The 25,125-nt window shown below is 32.5% G+C and overlaps 1 protein-coding gene across 2 annotated transcripts; it reads right to left on the bottom strand.

Annotated features, from left to right (window-relative positions):
- Positions 1-3,688: 3,688 nt before the first annotated feature.
- LOC137812656 (uric acid degradation bifunctional protein TTL) lies at positions 3,689-20,291 on the bottom strand. Of its 2 annotated transcripts, none has more exons than XM_068614791.1 (6): positions 20,165-20,291; positions 12,951-13,280; positions 11,780-11,837; positions 11,294-11,395; positions 5,776-5,926; positions 3,689-4,396 (listed from the first exon to the last, which is right to left on the bottom strand). In XM_068614791.1, the coding sequence occupies exons 2-6, from the start codon at positions 13,178-13,180 to the stop codon at positions 3,939-3,941; spliced, it is 999 nt and encodes a 332-aa protein (XP_068470892.1). In that variant the 5' UTR covers positions 13,181-13,280; positions 20,165-20,291; the 3' UTR covers positions 3,689-3,938. The 2 variants fall into 2 exon arrangements, with proteins under 2 accessions (XP_068470892.1, XP_068470902.1); XM_068614801.1 differs by having other exon boundaries at positions 3,689-4,393.
- Positions 20,292-25,125: the final 4,834 nt, after the last annotated feature.

Raw genomic sequence — 25,125 nt, 5'->3', positions numbered from 1 at the left:
CATCAAAAGCGATTGTTTCTAAAATAAATTCACCTACATTAATGGAAAGAGAAAAATATAAAGCTTGTCGCATAATCTTCTTGAAGCCCTCAACAGATCCTTCCAACCCCGCTTTAAGAAGTTTGACATTTTCGGCTTTAGTATATGTTTCCTTTTAACGCATTTGCTCAAACTTCTCTTGAAAGAGATTCTCTTTTTCACAAGCTTCTTTTAGTTTCTTTTTAAGTTCACTGGCAACTTCAAGATTCTCTTTGAAAAGCCCTAGCTCAACTTCTAGCTTCCTTATCTTTCCTTAACTCTGAGTAATTTTCAAAGATTGGGCTGAAATGGTTAGATCAGACTTTGCTTTTTTTCCTTTAAGAGATCTTGCACTTTGTGCTCCAAATCTTGAGCTTTGATAATTGATATAACATTATCAACAGTAGCCCCCTTTCAATAATGAATGATAGTCATGCACCTCACCATCGTCATCTCATCTGAATTTACAAAACCAGTCGGCCCCCCTAACACTAAGAGTTCGGCATCATAAGGAATATGGAAATCACTACCCCCACCAACCCTTAATTGATTTTCCTTCATATTTATGTGCCATAGGGAGCTAAAGTTCAGGGTCAGGGTCAAGGTTGACACATGGTCAACTCTGATTAGAGGCTCTCTTTACTCCTTATCAATATGTTGGGGAAGGATTACTCTCGAGCAACAATGGCAGACGAGTAATATATTAGGAAGAACCCTAAGGGGGCACTTGACCCAGTGAACTAATAGTTAGGGCCTGAGTGTTTACAATCGAGGCAAACATTGAAGTGAAAGCAACGATTAAGCTCTCAACAATACAAATGTGCCATTCTTGTTCTTTTTGGAAAGCTTTTGGAAGTCAACTAGTAAATCCTTCTAAGAGTAGAGGCACTTGCTTTAGCACAAAGCTTCTTGTAATCAAAATCTTTTTCCATGAAAACAACAAAAATAAGTCAACTACAAAAATATCATGCAAGAAAAACTGAGAATAAGAATCTTACCCAAAAAGAGGGAAATATGATCCTTAGCAAGAGGCATGTTAAGGAGACCTTTGTTGCTTAAGGACCTTGGAAGGTCTTTAGGATTTTAATATCTATCATATCCTTGGCATTAAGAAGGTATTCGACCTTTGATTTAAACTTGTCAAATATTTACCAATACAAGGAAACCGAGGAGTGTGGTTAGGATAGAAAAATATTCTTTTTCTAAAGTCTTGAGTTTGAAAATTTGATTTTTAAAGTTCTTGAAGGAAGAAATATAAATGGAAAATGGGGAACCATGTTGGACACTATTCAAAGATACCTAGCCGACTTCAGAGTCATGTTTTAACTAGTAAAAATACATGAACTTGTTTATGGTCGGAGAAATTTGGAGGTAGTGACAAAGTATTTGAAAGGCTTTTAGCCCAACTTTTGGGATAGGGTTGACTTGGGGTCACGTTCATGGTTGTCAACATCTGACACTCAAAAGGAGAAAAAGGAAAGAGTATGTCAAGCTCCTTAAAGAAGAACTCGTACACATAAAAAAAAAAAAAAACCTTTCTATTGGTACTTGGTTTCATATCAGCTTTATAGCTAAGGTCGCAAGCTTCGGTAATGATAAATTCGCCTATACTATAAGAACATATGTTGAAAGAAGAAATTAACTCTTCTACAAATTCCCTACAAGTAAGCAACTACCTCCCCCAAAACCCAAAAGTACTCATTAATGTGTATTGGAAAATGTTTAAACACGCACTATTATGACCCATGTCATACTGACTAAAAAGAAAACCAACACGGTCACATGATAGTCATGCAAACGCTGACCTCAATGGTTATCTCTAAATATCCAAATGGGTTAAAACTACAAACTTGATCATTCCTTAAATTAATCCATCTATACCTCTTTTTAGATTCTGAGCTTCGGAGGCTTATATACCTACCCACATTCAAAATGTATGGAGATACACATAATAATAATAATAATATAAAATTCCAATCAAATAAAGTGCAATCCATTAAAATCAAACATAATCCAATCAAATCATATGCATAACTTGGATATTCGTATAGTAATAATTGATTGAATGACATATTTATAAATATCTCTTATTTATTTTACATAAAAGGTAAACCAAAAAGGCCTATAAATACAGATCAATTTCGCAGGGAGTACTAACTCAAATTCTCACACTCACTTATATACTTATAATTTCCTATTATCTTACTAATTTGAATGTTGGAAAATCGTCATTAGATAAATATCTTCTCATCGTTTTTTATCAACTCGATGATCATATCTTGGAATCACAACTTAACTTATAAAATGAACCACTTTTTTCCACTTGGGAGCTATTTTCGACTAGAAGAATATATATTCCTCCTCATCGTGTGTATCACTTGCTCTTAGCCAAATCCAAATAATCCTTAAAAAATAATAAAGGAAAAGAATTGCGACTTTCTAATATATATCTGCAAGAGGTAGAACTAATTAAATGTCTTCAAAATTAATTATTCGATATTTTGATAAGCAAAAGAGCCCTAAGAGAGGGAAGCTTTGCAAAAACTTTAAGAATGAAGAGGACAATTAGCTTTTACCAGAACAAATAAACAACAATTAACTTTCATTTAGTTTTTCTTAAGGCATTTAACAAGAAGTTGATATAAAGACCTTTACGAAATGAAAAATAAATAAATAAAAGAGTTCAAAGAATAAAGATAAAGATCAAAAAACTTAAAGATTTTTTATATTTATTTACTCTCTCAATTTATATTTAATTTTAATTTTAATCAATTTGAAATAGATTGTTATACTATTCTTTAAAATCAACAAAGTTACATACACATTTCATATGCAACAAACTCAAGAATATGTAATTTCTTGAGAATTTATCAAAATAAAAATACCCTGGTATAGAAATTTATTAGACCAACATACAGAAGCCAATGTGTAACAGTCAATTAAAAAAAATGAAATAAAAATATATCATTTGATATGTGACTGAAATCAAAGAAAAATTCTACTAAAAAGCTTGTTAATATCTTTTCTCTCAAAAATTCTTCTCCAACATAGCTCGTTAATGCCTATCATAAATTCTTATCCATGATGTTCTTTTAAGTGTTTTTTTCTCTCTAAAAAACAGTCTTAACAATTTTCATTCAAAAGCAAAGTTGTAACCTATTCTTTTAAAATTTTAAATATCTTTCAATGTCAATAAGAAATTCATTTGCATGATTTAAAAACAGAGTTAGTGCATAACTAATTATTTTTTTTATTGATGTAAGAATCTATCTGGAATAAATTAAAAAAAATATTTTAAATGATAATTAACTATTTAAATAAGCAGTAATTTGACCAAACAAAATAAGCAGTAAAAGATATGTAATTAAAATGTATTAATTAAGAATTCAAAACTTTAATTTAGTGTGATGTTGTTTGGTAGAAGATTTGATGGGATGAGAGAAAATTATTGAATTTTTTTTATTAATGGGTACATAAAATTTGACACTACTTTCACTTTAAGACCTTTAGAATTTGAATAATTTTTAGTCAATCACTAATATGAATTATTGGTTCTAATAATAGAGATACATGTGATTAATAATTATTCAAATAAAGATTTTTTTTATTTAACTGTAATTTGTTTTGAGTTACAAATTATGCAGACAATTTAAATATAATTTCATTAGAATGGAACTGAATAAAAAGTGGTATTTAAATATTGAAGTCATGTCTCAAATATTGCTAGTCTCCATTATTAGTTCAAAAGAACTTACATAACATGCATTAACTGAACAGCACTAAACTTATTACCTATCTAAATTTGGTACCTTTTTTTACCAAAGTTCTATGAAGCTCACTTCATCAAATCTTCAGAGATTCATTCTAGAAACCCCACAAAAAAAATTTGTGGCATTCATTTGGCAACTATTCCTACATTCCTAGCTTCCACGGTAAGTGCTGAATGAGAATGGAGAAAGAAGGAGAGGAACATGAAAATGTTCCATTTTTTGTGAATCCTTGATTTCAAACACTATAGACACATAAGGAAAGAAACCATTTGGGATGTACTTCCCAGTGTTGAAACTTATCCTGTATACTCCTGGACTCACATTGTCAACTATGCTCAGCAGTTGACCACTCCGGCCATCTTGATCCGTCGCCGACGACCCTTGAAACACCCAATTGCCACCACCTGTGGCCCCAAATGTCGGCCGAGACTGATCACCCCTCCACACCTCCAGAAGTATATCGATACCAGCAGCCGGAGAGCCCCGCGACACATCCAACACATGAGTGGTAATGGGAGGGCGGGTTCTTGCAGGATGGTGAATTGGTTTACCTGATGAACTCTCTGGAGCAGCAATCACATGACTACTGATGATGCTAATACGATCTTCTAGCATTGGGAGAATAAGAAACCAAGCTTGTTAACTTGTTGTAAACAAGGAAATATCATGATGTAGAAGTTGGAGAGTTTTGAAAATTCATACCACAACATATTATAAACAATAAAGGAGGAGGAGGAAGGTTGTATTAAGCACTCAGTAACCAACACCATCCACAGATAACACATGCATCACAGCTAGAAATATAAGAAATATCTTAGGTGAAAGTTACTATAGTTATAGGGTTTTCTCTCTTATTTAATCAGGATATTTATAATTATAGGAATATCGTATTAGAATCAGATTTTGTCCTTCAACACATACATTACATGAAAAAAAACATGAAAAAAAACAGAATCGACAATTTTTTCGTAACCAATCACAGTGTATGCATTTTGAATTTCCGAAGGAAGAGTTTGGTGCAGGAAGTGAGAAGTTACAACTAACATAAAGAGAATAATTGGGTCATGCAATAATCAATGATTTCTTGTATATGTAGTAAATAAGATGTAATCAGACTTCCTTCTTCATACTTCTTTAAATTAAGGAGATGAGATGAGGGTTTATGGTTTAGGGATCACTTCAAATGATGGAACATAACATGCACCACTTGACAATAAAATGAGTCAGGATTTTCACAATTGGTGTCTGCCTATTATTTATCAGCACCAAACACACATTTTTATAAATTGTTTTTTCATATATGCACAAAATTAGCAACTTGAAAGAAGTTCAAGGGAAATTAATTTCAGAAAACAGAAGATCAAGTAGCAGCAAAATGATAATTCAATCTGGTAAAAAAAATGCAATCAAGTTAGACTATATTGGTCTAATGCAGTTAAACAAACACTGCTTAGCAGATATAATAAAAAAACATACAAGTTGTGTTTTCCTTCTTTGAAAATAAATCTTACACAGAGAATTAGTAACACTAATACACACCTATTACATCTCAAACTTATGCAAAACACGGTATCATATTATTTATTACATACTTACAATTGGACTTAAGCAGATCACCTCTTCTATCCTATCCTTTATTTCATTCAAATAGCAGTTAATAACAGGTCACAATCACATGATTCTGACACGAGATAATAGTTAACATTAAATCACTTGTATCTCAGATTTGAATATAGTAGAACTCAACCTTTAATATATTGAAAGAATTGGAAAAACTCAAATATTTGATCATGCTACTTCTAGCAAAAAGTCATGACTCGTGATGAAAGGTCGATGATATGCTACATTTTAATTAATAAATACGACAATAAGCAAAACCAAATTGAATAGTTGAGCAGAAAGTTATATCTTTTCTAAGCAGATTTGAATGTCAAAAGGCATTCTTAAACTGTAACCAAACATAAAATAGGAAATAATATGGAAGTACCTTCTGCCTTCTTAGCAGTGGAATACTTGCCAGTTTTAGAAGAAATGTCTTCTCTACTCGAAAAGAGCTTTGCAAGGCGTAGTTCTGTAATTTTCATTTGCTCCTGAGCTGCAATCTCAAATTCAACAATTGGCCTGTTTGTATATCGTCTCTGCACAGTGTAAAATGTGTAAAATAAATTAACTTAAATTTAAATAAAAAGTTTTATATCAACATTTGTCTTTATCACTCAAATACTTTTGCTGGTGAAAATTTCATAATAATTTGGATTCTTAACCAATGTAGGAAAGTGCAGTGATTGAATTTTGCACATAAGAGATAACAAAGGAGGCGAAAAACCCAAACGAAGGAATGTTCCCCACCCTTTGAATAAGAAGCTCACAAGCTCTACCATGCACACATACAAGCTCAGCGTTCTAAAAGTAATTAATCCATAGTTTTATGTTACGATGCTAACTAATGAGTGGTGGACTTCTTTGAAATAGTCTTAGAATTAGTTGTGCTGAAGTAAAGGAGATAATGGGATGCCCACGTTTCCATTTACAGTTATTAGGCCACGTTTTCATTTAGTTAGCATTTACAGTTATTAGAAGTAGTTTACGTTTTCCCTTTAAATTGTAATGTTTGCTTTCAGAAAGATATATGACAAAATTGCCTCAATCTCTCTTGTTTCTTCTCCTTCATCTTTTTTTCTTAATTTCCTTTGGCCAGTGGTTCAGCCGTAGACCACCTAACAGTGGTATCAGAGCGGTGTTAATCCAATGGAAACACGTAAACAATCTCTCGAACAATTCCAGCAAAACACTAATGAGACTCTCGAAAAGCTCACTGCCATGTTCCACAAGTTAGTGACAGACGTTCAGGACATTAAGGAGAAGGATTCTGATAAACCTTCTGGCTCTGGCAAGGGAATCACAATCGGTAATGAAGGGAAACCCTACCTGAAACTCCACTTTCCTCGGTTTAGTGGTGATGATCCTACGGGGTGGATATTTCAGGCTGAACAATATTTTGAATTTCAGAACGTCGCTGATACAGATCGTGTCAATCTTGCCTTTTTTCATCTTGACGGTATTGCCTTACAGTGGCACCGGTGGTTTGCTAAATCACGAGGTCCGATGACATGGAGGGAATTTACCACAGCTTTGCTGAGTCGTTTTGGCCCGACTGATTATGATGACCCTTCAGAATCCCTTCATCGACTCAAACATATCACCACAGTTGCAGCTTATATTGAAGCCTTCGAACGATTGTCACACCGTATTGATAACCTACCGGAGTCTTTCTTACTTGGTTGTTTTGTAGGTGGGCTGAAGGAAGAGATACGGTTGGAGGTGAAACTCAAGAAGCCACGCACCATGACAGATGCAATGGGGTTGTCCAGGTTGGTTGAGGAGAAATTGAACTTGCAACGACGGGTTACTTCGTCTACTCGGGTTACCAGTTTTAATTCCCTGCCTAAAGGCCCACACTCTGTTGGAATTTTAGGCCCAACACCATCTCAACGCCTAGCTTTACCTGCCTCAAGCCCAGTTCGCCGTTTATCAGGAGCAGAGGCTAAAGAACGTCGGGAAAAGGGGTTGTGTTACTACTGTGATGATCGCTACATTCCGGGTCATAAGTGCACCAAGCCCCAACTATTCATGATCAGTGAAGTCGATGATGTTGAAGAGAGCAGCAGCCATGAGGATGAAGCCAATGAGAACCCTCCTGATGAGGTTTCCGCTGAGATTTCTTTCCACGCAATTTCCGGCACTATCCTTCCCCAAACCTTAAGGTTGCCGGGAAAAATTCATAACAAAGATGTGGTGGTCTTAATTGATGGTGGTAGTACCCACAATTTCATGGAGCAATCATTAGTGGAGCGGTTCGGATTAACGGTGGATAATGGGGTCAAATTGGAAGTGGTCGTCGCAAACCGTGACAAGTTAGCTTGTGTGGGACGAGTGAGAGGACTTACAATCATTATTCAAGGTTTCACTATAACCACTGATTTTTTTGTTCTGCCAATCGCAGCTTGTCCGATTGTCTTAGGCGTTCAGTGGTTGAAGACTTTGGGGCCTATTGAAATCGATTTCCAGAATCTCACTCTTGGATTCCATCATGCTGGTTCAGCACATAAGTTACAGGGGTTGCAGGGGTCGGATTTGACTGCTTTAAAGGCTAACGAGTTGATGGGAATACAGGGTATTGCCTTACTTCTCCAGGTTAATCGGGTCGAAGCTGAGCTTTCTTCTACCTCAAGTCCTTGTCCAGCCGTCCAACAGGTTTTAACTGAATATGAGCAGGTCTTTCAAGAGCCAAAAGAATTGCCCCCAAGGCGTTTCCATGACCATGGCATACCTTTAATTCCAGGAGCCAAACCAGTGAGCTCTCGGCCATATCGCCAACCTTATTTGCAGAAGACGGAAATTGAAAAACAAGTTATAGAGTTACTGCGTGATGGGTTAATTCGCCCCAGCCATAGCCCGTTCTCATCGCCGGTCTTGTTAGTGAAGAAATCTGACAGCACTTGGCGTTTTTGCGTGGACTATAGGGCTCTCAATGACATCACTGTGAAGGACAAGTACCCAATTCCAGTAATAGACGAGCTACTAGATGAATTATATGGTGCTACGATCTTTTCTAAGCTTGACCTTCGTGCTGGATATCACCAAATACGGGTTCGGGAAACTGACATTCCAAAGACAGCGTTTCGAACGCATGACGGACATTATGAGTTCGTTGTTATGCCTTTTGGCCTCACCAATGCTCCAGCCACTTTTCAATGCTTAATGAATGACATTTTCAGGCCATACCTACGTAAGTTTATATTGGTATTCTTTGACGATATTCTTATTTATTCAAAGACCTTGAATGATCATCTTGAACACTTACGTATTGTTTTGAGATTATTAAATACTAATCAACTTTTTGCCAAGCTCTCCAAATGTTGTTTTGGAGTTTCTCAAGTTAACTATTTGGGGCATGTTATTTCATCGGGAGGTGTGGCGGTTGAAGCAAATAAAGTTAAGGCTGTACTTTCATGGCCTACTCCAACTAACGCAAAAGGGGTACGCGGTTTCTTGGGGTTGGCGGGTTATTATCGAAAGTTTATCAAGGGATTTGGAAGTATTGCTGCCCCCTTGCATAAACTAGTTGGCAAAGGCCCTTTTATTTGGGATGAAAAGACAGAAGTGGCTTTCCAGGAGTTGAAAATTGCCCTGACAACCCCTCCTACTTTGGCTTTGCCCGATTGGTCTCACCCATTTACGGTGGAGTGTGATGCGAGTGGGGTGGGTATAGGAGCTATTCTCACTCAACGTGGAAGACCCTTGGCTTATTTCAGTGCTCCCTTAAAGGGAACCATGTTATCTTGGTCTACATATGAGAAGGAGATGTTAGCTATTGTAAAGGCAGTTCGGAAATGGCGGCACTATTTACTGGGTCGATCTTTTGTGGTGAAAACAGACCATGTCAGTCTCAAGTATCTAATGGAGCAGCGAATCACTACCCCAGCTCAGTCCAGATGGCTACCCAAGCTTTTGGGATTCGACTACAAAATTGAATATAAGAAGGGAAGTTTGAACCAAGGCGCAGATGCACTCTCTCGTACGCCCGAGTTTCATTATTTAAATGTTTCACATCCTTGTTCCACCATTTGGACTACCATTCAAAAGGAGGTACACACAGACCCTTTTTATTTGAATTTACCTTCATCCTTGCCTATTAAAGTTAAGGGTAACCTTGTGAAACATGATGGAGTTTGGTTTAGAAATGATGCTATATTGTTGAGCTCCAATTCTCCTCTTTTATCCACTGTGCTGGTTATGTGTCACTCCTCTCCCGAAGGAGGGCATTTTGGTTTTCATAAAACTCTTGCTAAGGTGAAGCACAATTTTTGGTGGTTGGGCATGAAAGATTTTGTGAAACGATATATCCGAGAATGTCATGAGTGTCAACGAGCCAAGACAGACACCATGCAACCTGCTGGTTTGTTACAGCCACTTCCAGTTCCAGACAGAATTTGGGAAGACATTAGCATGGATTTCGTGGAAGGATTACCTGCGTCTAACGGGTTTACAGTGGTAATGGTGATTGTAGATCGACTCTCAAAATATGCTCACTTTGTACCTATGCGGCATCCATTTACTGCTTCAAGTGTAGCTCGGGATTTTGTAGCCAACGTTGTCCGCTTGCATGGTATCCCTTCAACCATTGTAAGTGATCGTGATAAAATTTTCATAAGTTCCTTTTGGCAAGCTCTATTCAAGCTGCAAGGTTCGGTTTTATGCATGAGTTCTAGCTATCATCCGCAGACGGATGGACAAACAGAAGTTGTTAATCGAATTCTGGAACAATACTTGCGTTGTTTTGTTTGTGACAAGCCTAAAAAATGGGTGGATTGGCTACCATGGGCGGAATATAGCTATAATACTTCAGTCCACACTTCCACCAAGCTGATTCCTTTTCAGGTTGTTTATGGACGACTGCCTCCAAAAATCTTGCCGTATGTTCCAGGAACGACTAAGGTTCAAGTTGTCGAAGACTACCTTCAAGACCGTGATCTGATCCTGAAAACCTTACGAGCCAACCTCTTCAAAGCTCAAGGCCGTATGAAGCATTTTGCGGACCAACGCCGTCGTGAATTGGAATTTGAGGTAAGGGATCATGTTTATGTTAAACTACAGCCATATAGACAGTCAAGTGTGGTCTCTCGAGCTTCAGCTAAGTTAAGTCCGCGTTTTTTTGGCCCTTACAAAATTCTTGCTAAGGTAGGAAAGGTTGCATATCGGATTGAATTACCTCCTGGTTCCTTAATTCACGATGTGTTTCATGTGAGTTTGTTACGGAAAAGGGAAGGCCCTGTTCTGGAACCGATACCACCTCCTGTCAACGAACCTGTCCAGTTACAGGTGGCGCCTCAACCAGAGGGGATCTTGGAAGAACGAGTCGTGCAAAAAGGGAAATATCGGCCAAAAACAGAGATTTTGGTTAAATGGGTTGGTCAATCAAGGGAAGATGCGACATGGGAAGATAAATGGCGTTTTTTTCGTACTTACCCTCAGTCTCACCTTGAGGACAAGGTGATTTCAAGTGGGGTGGATTGTTACGATGCTAACTAATGAGTGGTGGACTTCTTTGAAATGGTCTTAGAATTAGTTGTGCGGAAGTAAAGGAGATAATGGGATGCCCACGTTTCCATTTACAGTTATTAGGCCACGTTTTCATTTAGTTAGCATTTACAGTTATTAGAAGTAGTTTACGTTTTCCCTTTAAATTGTAATGTTTGCTTTCAGAAAGATATATGAGAAAATTGCCTCAATCTCTCTTGTTTCTTCTCCTTCATCTTTTTTTCTTAATTTCCTTTGGCCAGTGGTTCAGCCGTAGACCACCTAACATTTTATACTTTCAATAAGAAACAAATTTACGTTCATACCATAATAGATCAACAAAAATTCACCCAAATAGACATTAATCAAGAATAGAAGTTAAATAAGTAAATATTGCCAACACTAAACTTTATATTCAAATTTACCTTCAGCTCAGCAAGTATCTCATCAGTGGTTCTCCCAGATGCACAAATGAGAAAAACAAACCCAAACTTTTCCCTATACCGAGCATTCCATTCAGATAGTACCTGAAAAATGGACCATGTGCAGATAATTAACTTTCATTTATCAACAGTTAACATTTCAGTTGAGGTCCCCCACAATAATTTCCACCACAACAAACATGGACTAGTGTTTGTTAATGAATACCTAATTTCCACCACAATAATAATAAAAGCAATAGCAAACCACGATGCAGGTTCCACAATGAACAATGCCAACCGTGTGAAATATCAGCTAAGAAATTAAAACTCTTTGACAGAAGGTGCTTTTCAATTCAATATCTTACACATGGTATGTTCAGTATTATGATAGCAGACCCATAGATCAATCAGGTTCCAACCATATATTTCGTAGTACAACAAAAAGTACTAAAGTATTAGTAATGTTTAGAGTAGCAGCAGCAAGCAAACCTGTAAGCTAGAACCAGTTGCAGTAGATAAAGCAGTTGATTGCTCTCCCTTACTCCACCTGCCAAAAACAGTTCCTTATTATTCCTAACAAGCAAATAGGAGGTACATTTCTTTACCCTTTTCATTTGCATAAATCACAGCTGAAGCCACAATCACAACATTCACTCATGTTTCTCACATCATTGTAAAATGCAGAGAAAGCAACCCAGATGGTTAAAAACAGAAACAAAATTGGAGGAATGAATAACTGAACTCACAAACTCCATAACTAACTTAAAAACTCACGCCCCACCATGAAAAGTTTAAAACACTTCCTTTTGCATCTAATTCATTTGTTTCATATCAAAACACAAAACAGAACGCAACCAAACAGGAACAGAATAGCAGGAATAACTGAACTGAACTGACAACTCCACACCTAACTTAAAATCCCAGACCCAGATTTCCTGTAGTCAGGGATTTAGCACATTCACACTATCACACAATTACAACTTTTGGATGAGCATTGGTCGCCTCATATTTTATCTCAGTAGATCAGACTTAAAATATGCATCTCGGATTGAGTTGTCCAATAATCATCCAACATTCCAACCTGAAGTCGTGATTGCAGGGAATCCATTTCCTAGAACACATGCAGCCACTCAAAGAGAAAAGCACAATCATACCTAATTCATTAGTTTCATGAGTTTAATTGCTATGGTAAGTATGAATTTCCACAATATCCATCAATCAGAAATCATAGAAGTATGGAATTTTGAAGATAGCATAAAAGTCAAGAATTAACCATACATGATGATTTATAACTGAATGATAAAGTAAAATCTCTGTCATGTCAGTTCATAGACTATGTACTTAGTTTAATATCAATACACAAAATAGAGAACCACCCAAGTGATTAAAAAAGAGAGTAAATAGTCTATATCCCCCAACTATCATGTATTAAAAATTCTCTAACTTTTACATTAACCACTTCAAAAATCATGCTAAATTTATGATCGGAAGGGAAAAATCACCGAACTTGAACTGACAAATCCCAACTGAAGACCCAAAGAACCCCCAACCCACAAAGACAAAAACACACCCTTTGCACTCAAAACTCAAATCTTTCGCACAAAACACAAAAGGGAGAGTGACCCAGATGATAAAAAAGTGATGAATTCAAGTACTGAACTGAGCACTGGCTTCAGAGGCAACAGATGGAGAGTGGGTATGCCCGATCTGAGGATGTGCAGAGAAGGCCTGAAGCCAACCGTTGACATCAACGCTGTTGAACCAAACGTCCCTCGCGACAGAAACAGCGTGCTGCAACGAACTGAAAGGAGAGGCCAAAACCATGTCCTTGGCGAATTTGGTGCTTCCACAGCACGATACGAAGTCTTTCTCGTCGAAACTGAACTCCATTCTTCGCTTGTGTTTTTTGAATTGGACAGTGTTTTTATGATTTGTTTGTGGGAAGAGAAGAGAAGAGGGGGTGAGGCTGTGTCAGCACTTAGTCTTGTTCCTGCGACACAAACAAAAAGCCACGTAAAATGTTCTTTTGGCCAGCACAAGGGGAAAGTGGTAGTGACACAAATTCTTTTTCTAATGTGGTGATTTTTAAAGTTAAAAATTATCTTTTTTCCTTTTATTTTTCTTAAATTTTTATCGTTAAAAATTATCTTTTTTTCTTTTTATTTTTCTTAATATAGTTTCTTACGTTTTAAGTTTAATCCCTTTTTCTATGATGTCACGGTTTTAATATTATAAATCTTTTGAATTGATTTTTTTTTTATTAAAGTTGAATGTGAAATATATTTTTAGATTGAACAGTTAGTAACATCTTCTTATTATAATATGTATTCTGGATTTAGATATAGTTTCTATTGTATAATCTAGAATACATATTATAGAGGGGTGTTATGAATTTTACAATTGGTTTACACACAAAAAAATGAAAAAAAAAATAAGCGAACAAAAAATGAACGGTAAACTTACATCACCCACCAACTAGCAATCACCACAAACAACCAATGTCACTTGAAAATGAAGAACAATCCATCACACTTTCCACCAAAATAAAAACCCAAACATATACTCAAAATGGTAGTGTTGGAATTAAAAAAATATGGAGGTGTAGGAAGAAGGTATGGAGGTACATGAAGAATTAAAAAAAATATTTTAATATTTCAAAAAAAAAATTCACCAAATCCAAAATGTTCAATTTAATTGATTAATATATATGTTGATAATAGATTAAATATGCATAATATCCACTATTAGAATGCTTGATATTATTAATTATTTACTATTTATAATTGATTAAATATTTATTTATGTTATTTTTAGCTAGCAAAAGATTATCGATTTATGAAATATTTAATTTCTATATCTTTTGTTCTCTTGTTTGTCATGAAGTGACACATTCTTCTCCATGTATGAAGAAGTCTATGGCTACTAAATACCACTTTGATGATGATATGGGCATTTATTGGAACACTTTAGTTTCTATAATCAATAAAGAAGTTCTCTCATTCTTTTTTAATTTCTTTCTTTCCTTCCATTTGTTTTAGATTTCTCAATTTTTCTATATCAACTAGTAAGGGTTTTGTCTAATATAAAGAGGTTTTACATGGTAGTCCAAGAAATGTTTAGGTGTAAAAAAAAAAACCTTAAATTTGACTTTATAAATCAACATATGCATAAAGGTGAAGGAAAATAGAAGTAAAAGCATAATCAAACAAAATTATGTCCATTAGAATTAGAGTTGGATATTGAAGATAAAGTTGGATATTATGGCAAGTAGGAATCTTTAATTTTATACAAATTTTTATGTGGATTTTTGTTAACCCAACGCGTGCAATCCACAAACTAGTGGGTTTAATCCATGGATAATGACTTCACTCTTATATTTTCTTCATATACTTCAATAGATGAAGTGAAAGTTCAAAATGTTTTTATTTTCATATATAGTTTACATACATCTTTATACACTTCAAACATCAAATCATCATACTTTATTGTAGCGATTTTGAGTTTTTGTGTTGCAGTTAACATTGTCGCTTATTTGTGCCACTAACCTTTTCTATTAAGGTGTGTTTTCTTTTATTTTATTATTTTTAGTTTGTGAGGTACATTCTTGATTCATAATATTTTTGAATTGTTTAATTCAGATAACATCAATAATCAATCAATCTAAAAACTTTATAATTAAATGATATGTTGAAAATATTTAACTTGAAAGCCTTATTCATATCACAATATCTAAAAGTGTATTTCAGATTACACAATTAAAAATGTATTTCTATTTTATATTTTATTACTTTGTTTTTCTTTGAACAGATATAGTTAGAACAAGGTGTGTTGTCTCTTAACCTAGCGAGTGTTAGAGACCTATGACTTCCATTTGTACGAGAGATTGCAGAAAAAAAAAACAATAATAATGATCAAGAAAAAATACATAGCATGACTAGAAAAGAAAATGAAGAAAAAAATTAAAATAAGATATTAATGAATATTCACTTGAACTAAAAGAGATGGAAGAAGAAATAAAGAGACATATAAATTTGTAATTATTTTAGATTATAAAATATTAAGAGGGAATCAAACAATATTTTATAATCCTAAGAGGCACGTATGAGATATCCATTGAAGAGTTCCAAGATTCTACATTTCATATATCACTTTAAAGGTCATGTGCTTTTGTAACTACTTACACATATCAATTTCAAGCGCATGTGAAGGTTATACTACTCTACATGTTTCTTCCTCAAATCAAGAGATACCCACATGACTCATCTCATATTCTTGTCCATAAATCAAGGGTCGTCTATGTGATAATCAATATTAAAGAATTAACTTTGTATTAAACATATGATTAGTGAGACGTGTAACCATTGACTTAATTAGACTTGTTTTCATACAAAAGTGTCATTATTATACTTAGGATGCCTTTTCTTGTGTCTTGAACCAACTTCTTTCTTTCTTGGCCAAACCATGCTTCTATAAATAAGGTGTCAAGCCTCTCATGTAAATACACCTTAATTAAAGGCAAATTGATTTTTGTGAGACAATTTTGATAATGTTTTACTCCTATATTGATTCTTATTTTGGATAGCTTATTCAAATGATGACCAGTACCTATCCTTTAGAATTCAAAGGTGGAATGTTCTTATCATCCCTTTCCTTAATGCATTTTCTCTTTTACTGTGAAACCTTTTTTTTTTGTCTTCTTTGAGAGAGAGAGAGATTGTAAAAAAGATTTTTAAACTAGTTTGAATCAACCAATTATACATCCAATATCAATCAAACTAATCTTAGAGTGATTGTTTCCAATATCATGAAATGCCTAGATTAAAATCACATTATACATGCAAAACATGTAATCATTCAAGATAATACATCTAGATCCCTTAAACAGTAGTTAAGACAATTACCAATAAATACGTGTATAATTTACAAACAATACACCAAGAAGATATATTACATAAATCACAATAAAATAGAAAATATATCACTTGCTTTTATGAATAATCTTAAATATTTTATTCAAAAAGTAAGTAAGCAAATTCTTCACCAAAACAACCTTAACTTAGACTTCTAACAATAATGACACGTTTATAGCAATTGGAGCTTATTGAAGCTTTTCTTGTATGTGTATAAATAATATTTATGAAAGCAATCGTAATCCAAGAAAATATCGAACATATTGTATAGAAACTATTTCAAATATGACCTAATTGATTATTTTAAGTATTAATCGATTATGTTATTTTAAATTATTTTTGAAAACACAATTGACACAATATAATTGTTTATTCTTTTACCTAATTGATTATTTGTGCAAACAAAAATAAAGGATAAAATTTAAATGGTTATCACCACAAGCCAATTAAAAATATTTTCATCAAACTAAAATCAAAATCGGTTATCTAAAATATTAATCGACAAACAACACATAAACAAATGTTTAAAAAATGCAAACAAGCTAACACCTAATTGATTATTCCAATACACAATCAATTATTAGCAAATGAAAGATTTTGAAAACATAAGTGTTAATGAAACCATAATCGGTTATCCAAACATATGATACTTATTATTAAAAGAGATAACCAATTAAATTGTTCATAAAGCCTTTTCAAAATATTTTTGAAAACTCTTAAAGATTTGTTAAGGCTGTAATGATGCATGCTACTTAGAGTTGAATGAAAAGTTTCCATATATCTATGATTCACACTTGTTCAATAAATAAATTTGTAGCACACAATACAAAAGGTCTTTTTTATCATAAAAACATCTTCAAGTTTTTAAATATTTTAAACTTAATCAACCTGGTGAGTCCTCTGATGTGAGATGATGTTAATGTGCACGTAAAGGATGCACGTGTATAAGAAGTGGTGCATGAGAAAATAAATTCATGGGAGACCCATAAATGCATCACTATTAATGAGCTATGTTTATTAGGTTGTTAGGACTTTGTGGGACAATGAGATATAAGATAAATTTTTTTTAATTAACATGTTTATTCTATGATAAAAAAAATTACTTTGCATGTAATAAGATATTAAATATTATTATGTAGAATTATGGATAGTATAATAGATGTCCCAAGAGTGAAAGTCAGATAAATTTAAGGTCCCACATGATTATCTCTAATGCTTTATAATAACCTACACTACAAATCAAATAACTTGTGTTATGAATTTTGGCTTTTCATACACTTTGATTGTGTTATATAACTTAGTTGTGTTATAAATTTTGCTTATATGTTATGAGTTTTGATTGTGATTATGAATCTTGATTGTCAATATTAGTAATTTTCTATCTTGGTTATGTTAGGAATAATTTTTTTTATAATTCCAATAACTCATTTTAATCTATTGTGTTACAAATTTTGGTTTTGTTATTTATATTTTATGTCTTTATTTACTAACAACTCTTTATTATTATCAAATGATTCTTTTAAAGTCAAGTCACGATGATGAAGTTAAAAAAAATGCTAATGTGAATTGTAACTAATGTGGTAAATTACTTCATTTATATTGTGAAAAGTATATATATATATATATTAAGCATAGCATATCATTTTGGAGAACTAAAATTTTAAATGTTCATCAAATAATTAAAATAATTGAAGATTTTTTTTAGATTATGTGATATATTGTGAAGGAACGTACAAGTTAAAATCAAATTAGAATGTGAGAATTCAAAAGTCAATTTATTTTTATATACTTAATCAAGCATATTGACCCATATATTTTTACTAGATTAAGAGGAATTCTGGATATTACTTATATATAGGTGAAATAAATGGTGTTCATGCGAAAAAAATCCACTTTTATTTGTTGAAAAATGTTATATTGTCACTAATATCATGGTTGTATGTGACTTCACTTTTCCTTGGACAAATTGATAAAGTTTTGCACATTAAAATATTTATGGTAGTCTATGTAAGTTTATATTCATTTTCCACATCTCCTTAAAATATTTAATATTAACATTTATGGAAATATTATTTTATTTTAACTTGGGAAAATATAAAATTGTGTATTAACTTATAATATTTTATTTTGAAGGAAATGTTATTTGACACTAAGTAACCATTTTTACTACATTTTAGTGTCATATAGGGAAATATATATCTTCTCCCTTACTTTAGAAGCATGTCTAAAATCAAAGGTAAAATTGAAGCTTTTTAGTTATTATAATTTTATTCTTCCAAGTACAATTTAAGTGTGCATTTTATTTATGTAAAGAGTGATGAAAGATATTGGGTAGTATGATTCCTTTTGTTTAGAAGACACAAATTCTGGTGAGGAACTTAGCCTTTGTTTGATAAACAAAAAAAAAAGAGGGAAATAAAATAATAGAGCAATTTTTTTTATTAGAGTGAAATTAAATAGATAAAAAATATTTGATTCTAAAGGAAAACTAAAAGAGAAATAATCCTTTTCAAATGTATTATTTTACTCTTAAATTATTTTAATCTTTTTTTAATTTAATCAACTATGATATAACCCAAATAAATTATATATCAGTATCGATCCGGGTTGTTTGGCTTGTGTGAGCAAAGTGCATGAGTGGGTGGGGATGGCCTCTGCGAGCCATAGGGATCCGAAGAATCATCTATTAAGTTTTAGGATGAGTGGGGTCACGGAAAGTGTGAATCTGGTCTAGGGGGTGTGTGGATAGCAGTGGTAGGGGAACTGTGGAATCATAGGATAGGAAGGTGTTTAGAAGTGGCAGGGTAAACCATATTGAAATTTTTGCAATGTCGCAGGTAAAGGCGTGGTCATGGGTAGTGTGTAAAGCGTGAGATGCTTGTTTTTCTTTTTCTGATTGGTGTCTTGAGCCAATGGTCTGTATAAAGTCGGTTATATTTCCTAGGAACTCTTCCTTGAGAGGAGCAGTCGGTCTTTTCGTGTGTAAGGTAGGTTTTTGTATACAGATTGACATATTCCTGAAATATCTCTTTTTATTCATTTTTTTTTGCTGATAAAAAAAAAGATGAGTGTGATTTGTAAACTGATATTCAACAAGTACTAATTGCACATAAAATCCAAAGGATAGTAGTTTTTTCATCTCTTAGGAACATAATTTTTCTTCTCTTCACATATGAGAGAAAAAAATTTAGTATTCATGAAACTCACATAAACTATTTTTTCATGATAACCAAACCAGCTTTGATCTTCCAGTACTTGTTTTGATTGTAGGATTCCAAAGATGGTCTTAAAGTTTGTTGTTTTGTTGAAAGGGTTTATTTAAAAGATGATTGAAAGATAGAAGCTAGAAGTGTTTGGAAATCTTTGATCGTTCAATTATAAATTTCCCTTCCTTGAACTTCTGTCTTGCTTCAGAAGCTTGAAGGTACTTCCAACCTAACTCCTCACCACAGTTGGTGCAGAAGATGGCAGCAATGGTGTAGATACCAGTTATCAGAGTTTTCTCTTCCTTTTGCCCAAACACAATGTTCCTGGCATCAGAGAACAGAAAGGCTTGCCCTGTTTTTGCCTGAATACCCAAAGGGAAGAACCCTTCAAACATTATCTCCTCTTTCATAAATGTACCATCATTTGATTCATTTTAAGAATAGAATTCAACCAATAGTTACAAAAAGGTGAAAAATCTCATGTTTTTATCTAAAATCTAAGTTCAACTTGCATACCAATTTTGATCTCAGTCTTTGTAATTTGTGAAAGATATGAAAAAAAGAATGAAGAAAACAAAATAGAACTACTCCGCAATTTTGGTAAAGAAAAAAAGAAAGAGAAAGTGCTTAGTTTAAGGTTGTTTTTTTTTTTTTTCATCTACAAATAATCATCTATAACTATAACCATATCCAAAGTCAGAAAGAGAGTGATGAAGAAAAGTAAAAAATAAAACATTGAGTTTGAAGAACAATATTACCATATAGCTTTTGGAAAGAAGTTCAGTACGATAAGCAATAGGAATTTGGCAGTTTCTGCACTTGTAAGTTGCAGGTAGATCACCACGAATCTCCATTGAAGTGAATGAAATGAAGAAGATCTTGCTGTGAGTTTTCTTCAACACAACCCAATGGCTTATATAGGAAGAGAAAAGAGGACTGGGTAAACATTATTGTGATGTGGTCAACACCGTGTTTGGACCAAAGGATAGAATCTGGATTGCCTGCACCGCACCACAACGCGCTTTTTACGCAATCAACAAACCATCATCGTCCATTCTCATCACACCACTTATTCTTTTATTCAAATATATTTTTACTTTTTTTTTAACTTTTTAAAAGAAAACTAATAGATATATTGTTGGAGATCCCACGTCGACTAGAGAATATATATAAGTGAGTGCAAACCTCATCCTGTGAGCCGATTTGATGCGATTGAGTTAGGTTTAAAGTCCACTTCATAATATGGTATCGGAGTTATTTAAAGTCTATTCTAAATGTTTGTTGGATCTATCGTGCACCCGCTATTGAGCTGTTATTGGACCACCTACTATAATATGTTATCTCACGCACGAGCGGTCACTCTCGACGTGAGAGAGTGTGTTGGAAATCCTACATCGACTAAAAATTGTATATAAATGGTACAAACCTCACCTCATAAACCAATTTTATGAAATTAAGTTAGGTTTAAAGTTTATATATATATATATATCAGATATCAACTAAAATTAAAATTACAAAGTAATACGACTTACTATTTTAATATTTTTTAATGGATGTATAAAATTACATTATTTATTTGATAACAAAAATTCTCAGATTATATTTTATTTTTTTTATAAAACTTTATCCCAATAAAAAGAAATCATGATTAGATTCACAACACTAATATGAACCGTATGATCTTCATCATGTGGTTACAAAGCAGCGTAATCACCAACAGCTTCAATGCATGTGATTTCTGATTGAAGTGCATCTATTCCCACCATGTGCGCACTTGACAGAGACAACGTTAGGTGCCACGAAAGATCACATAAACATTATTATCTACCATTTTTGACTTCTTTTACTTTTAATGCTATCACTTTATATATTCATTCATTTAACAAATTCTACTATCTTTTTTCTATTTCCTAAATTAATGAAAAAAATAGGTGTTATTTTCTTTTTTACTGTATAGATTTAATAAAAAAGCAAAATTATTCATATACTCACATATAAATTCTATATGAATATCTAATATTTAATTTAAAGATACATATTTAACATTCTATTAGAGATTTAACGAATCGATAAAATATGTAAAAACAATTTTTTTTAATAGTATATGAGGAAAAAATTGATAATAAAATTCGTAAACTTTTGATGAAAAACTTGTAAAAAAAATAATAATTAGGTATTAAAATGTAAATCAATCACTTTTGATTTATCAACCGGTAATTTCCTATTATTTTTGTAACCCATTGACTATAAATTCTCACATTTAAATTATGAAATGATTTTTCAATTTAAGTATTAAATAAAGCACTCTCTAAGATAATAATTCCAAACTTACAATTAGAAAATTTAAATTCAACAGTTATTAAAATTTTCCACTTTTATTTATGAACGTGTAATTTTTTTTCAATAATTATCATAATTATTCGTTTACAAATATAGTTTTTTCATTTAATTTAGTTAAACAATATATAATTTAAATATATTAAAAATAATATTTATATTTAAAATAGAATGTGTTGCTGTCATGAGTTAAAATAATAATAATAATAAGTTATTATGATCTTTCGAATTGATTTCTACAAAGGACTTTCCGTTTTCGTTACAAACTCTATGAATTTCTTCTCTCGCAAGTTATAAATAATTTTATATTTATGTAAATATAGTATATAAATAATGGTTTCTGAATAATAAGAAAGAGAAAAATAATAATATTTTCTGTTCTTTCACTCTGAATTGAAGGCGTGATTAGGATTATTAGATAAAAAGATGTTTAATGATTTGAATTAATTTAGCAATTTAAATTGATTTTGGTTTTCGAATAAAGAAGATTTAGTTCGGTTAATAGGATGATAATTGATTTAAATATTAGATGTAGAGTTGGTATAAAATTAGTATATATAATATAAAAGTCATAAATATAATAAATAAAATCAAAATATTCTAAATAAATGGTGATATGAATAAATCATAAGTTATTGAACTAATTTATCTGATATGATACTTTTCAATAAATTTTAGAGTTAATTTTCTTTATCTAACTGTACTTTTAACAATCCTATAGTAAATTGAAGAAGTCACGGTTACCATTGATGAAGAAGTCACCAGTGGAGCAAAATGTAACCGAGAAGAAATGGTGGAAAGAACCTAAAGACAAAATTATAAGTTGGATGACAACGAAAGATAAATGCCTCATTGATATGAGAGGTAATCTGAGAATGGTCGCTACAATAATAGTAACCATTAGCTTTCAAAATGTTGTCAATCCACCAGGTGGTGTTAGACCAGGTCAATCTGTTTTAGCCGAAAATTTTCTGGATGAGTATGTCTTATTCCATAAATTAAACAGTCTATGTTTAATTTCATCCCTAATTGTGCTGTTATTTCCTGTGAGTGCCTTATCTTTGGCTAATAGATTTTTATCAAGCATTTTGTCATTAGGCATGTACGTGATGTTAAGTTCCCTCTCTTTGTCCTACATTATGGTCACACCTATCATATTTGGGATTCAACCAAAACCATATTTTATAGAATCCTTTACGTTTGGATTGCAGTCATAGGATTACTTATTTTACACGTGTAGTTGGTTGGGTTCCTAATATATTTACGAAACATTGACATCTAAGTATGTAATTATTTGTAAGGGTTGAATTTATGGGTCTGTAATGATACCTTTAAACATTATATTTATAATTGGCGTTTATCTTTTTACATTTTTAAAAATGTCCAATCTACCTATAATACTATAATTCCATTTGGGTTTTTCTTATATTAGTTAATTTGCATCATTAAATATAAAGTGAAAAGATAAGTTTTTACTTACAATTTTAATAAAAAAAAAGTCAAACATTTGGTAGTTAGAATGGTATCGATTCCGAGGTGGGAATTAAATATGGCAGAATGTGTAGTGGAACATGGCAGAATGTGCAGTGCGGAACTTTGGGTAGAAGAAATCTCTCTGAAATTTTATATATAAACCTTTGGACATTATGTTAAAAGCATATGTGCAGCCAACGCACCCTAGGTTACTCTTTTGTAGTTTCAATCATTTCTTCATCTTCTTCCTTTCTTCTTGGTTTAGCAAATCTTTATCCACACCGGTGTTACGTTCAGCAATGGAGAAAGATGTGACGGTTACGATGGAGGAAAATTTGACCGAAGAGAAGAAATGGTAGAAAGAAGTTATAGAAAAAATGATAAGTTAGATGAAAATCAAGAACAAAGATAAATGGCTCACTCAGGAGGGAATGTTTTAAAAAATAATAATTAGAAAGTTATGCACAATTATTGTATCTAATTATTGTACGTAATTATACGTAATTAATTTAATAATGATAGAATCTCTTGATTAGTGGATCCCTACATAATTACAAGATGAAAGGAGGCGGAAGGACATGAGATGGAGTCACAACCTGTTTTCAGAGACAACCGACAATAACAGTTACAATGGAGGAAAACTTGACAGTTAATCCTTACCAGCTACAATGGAGAAAAATGTGACAGTTACAATGGAGGAAGACGTGACGGTTACAATGGAGGAGGAAAATTTGATCGAAGAGAAGAAATGGTGGAAAAAAGCTATAGAAAAAATGATAAGTTAAAAAGGAATAATGGCTCACTGACATGAGAAGGAATTTGAGCATGGTTGCCACCATAATCGCAACCATCAGCTCTTAAAATGCTATCAATCCACCAGGTGTTCACAAATATTTGAAATGTTCACAAATATTAAACGGTCATCTATGTCCTGGTCAATGTCTTAGCTTTAATTTTGATCTGTGTCATTGTTTCTTAAATTAAACATTATATTTTAGTTTCATCATTAGCTGTGCTGCTCTTACTGGTGAGTGCTTCCACTTTGCATAATAAATTTTTCATGGATTTTATCATTCTTAAATTAATTACGTATAATTGCGTACAATATCGCGCTAGTGTATCCGCATTTTTTATTTTTTTATTTTTATATAATTAAATACAAAATTTAAAAAATTAAATAATATATTATTATTTGTGTTAATTGTTTATTATTTATATTTATATTTATTTTTAATTAAATATGTTTAAAATAATTATATTTTTTTATCACAATAAATCAAATGTAATATTATTGAAGAACTTAATATTTTAACAATGTGATTCTTAATGAGTAAAGAAATTGAAGTTATTAATTTATTTATAAAATAAACTAATCATCTCTATTGAAAAAAATAAAATAAAATGTATACATTAGAGAAATAGGAAAATCAAAATAAGATAAATAAAAGAGATGAAATATGAAGAAAATTAGCAATACACAGAATCTCAACATTAGGGTTTTTGAAGCATTGAGGAGACGGAAGACCTGGTGAAGTGGCGGGTGATGAAATGTGTAAAAGAACAACAATACAGTTTCAGAATCTCAAAATTAGGATTTTGGAGACATTAACATGTTTTTATATTATTTCTCTCACACAGTTTTCTTATATATCACTCTTTCAGAATCTCAAAATTAAGATTTTGGAGTATTTTGGAGACATTAAGATGTTTTTATATTATTTTTATCTCAGTTTTCTTATATATCTAAAAAAGAGTAATCGTTCATAAATCTACATTTCACCCCTCTCTCTCCACTCTTCCCTAATAAAAGGCACCAATCTCTCCACTTTTCTTCTGCCAGTTGAGTGAGAACAAATAAAATAAAATTTTAAAATAAAAAATATGCTTATTTAATAAAGAATAATATCAG

The sequence above is a fragment of the Phaseolus vulgaris genome, chromosome 10 (genome assembly GCF_000499845.2).
Source record: "Phaseolus vulgaris cultivar G19833 chromosome 10, P. vulgaris v2.0, whole genome shotgun sequence".
NCBI classification, from domain to species: Eukaryota; Viridiplantae; Streptophyta; class Magnoliopsida; order Fabales; family Fabaceae; genus Phaseolus; species Phaseolus vulgaris.
This window is presented reverse-complemented; position numbering and strand designations above follow the sequence as displayed.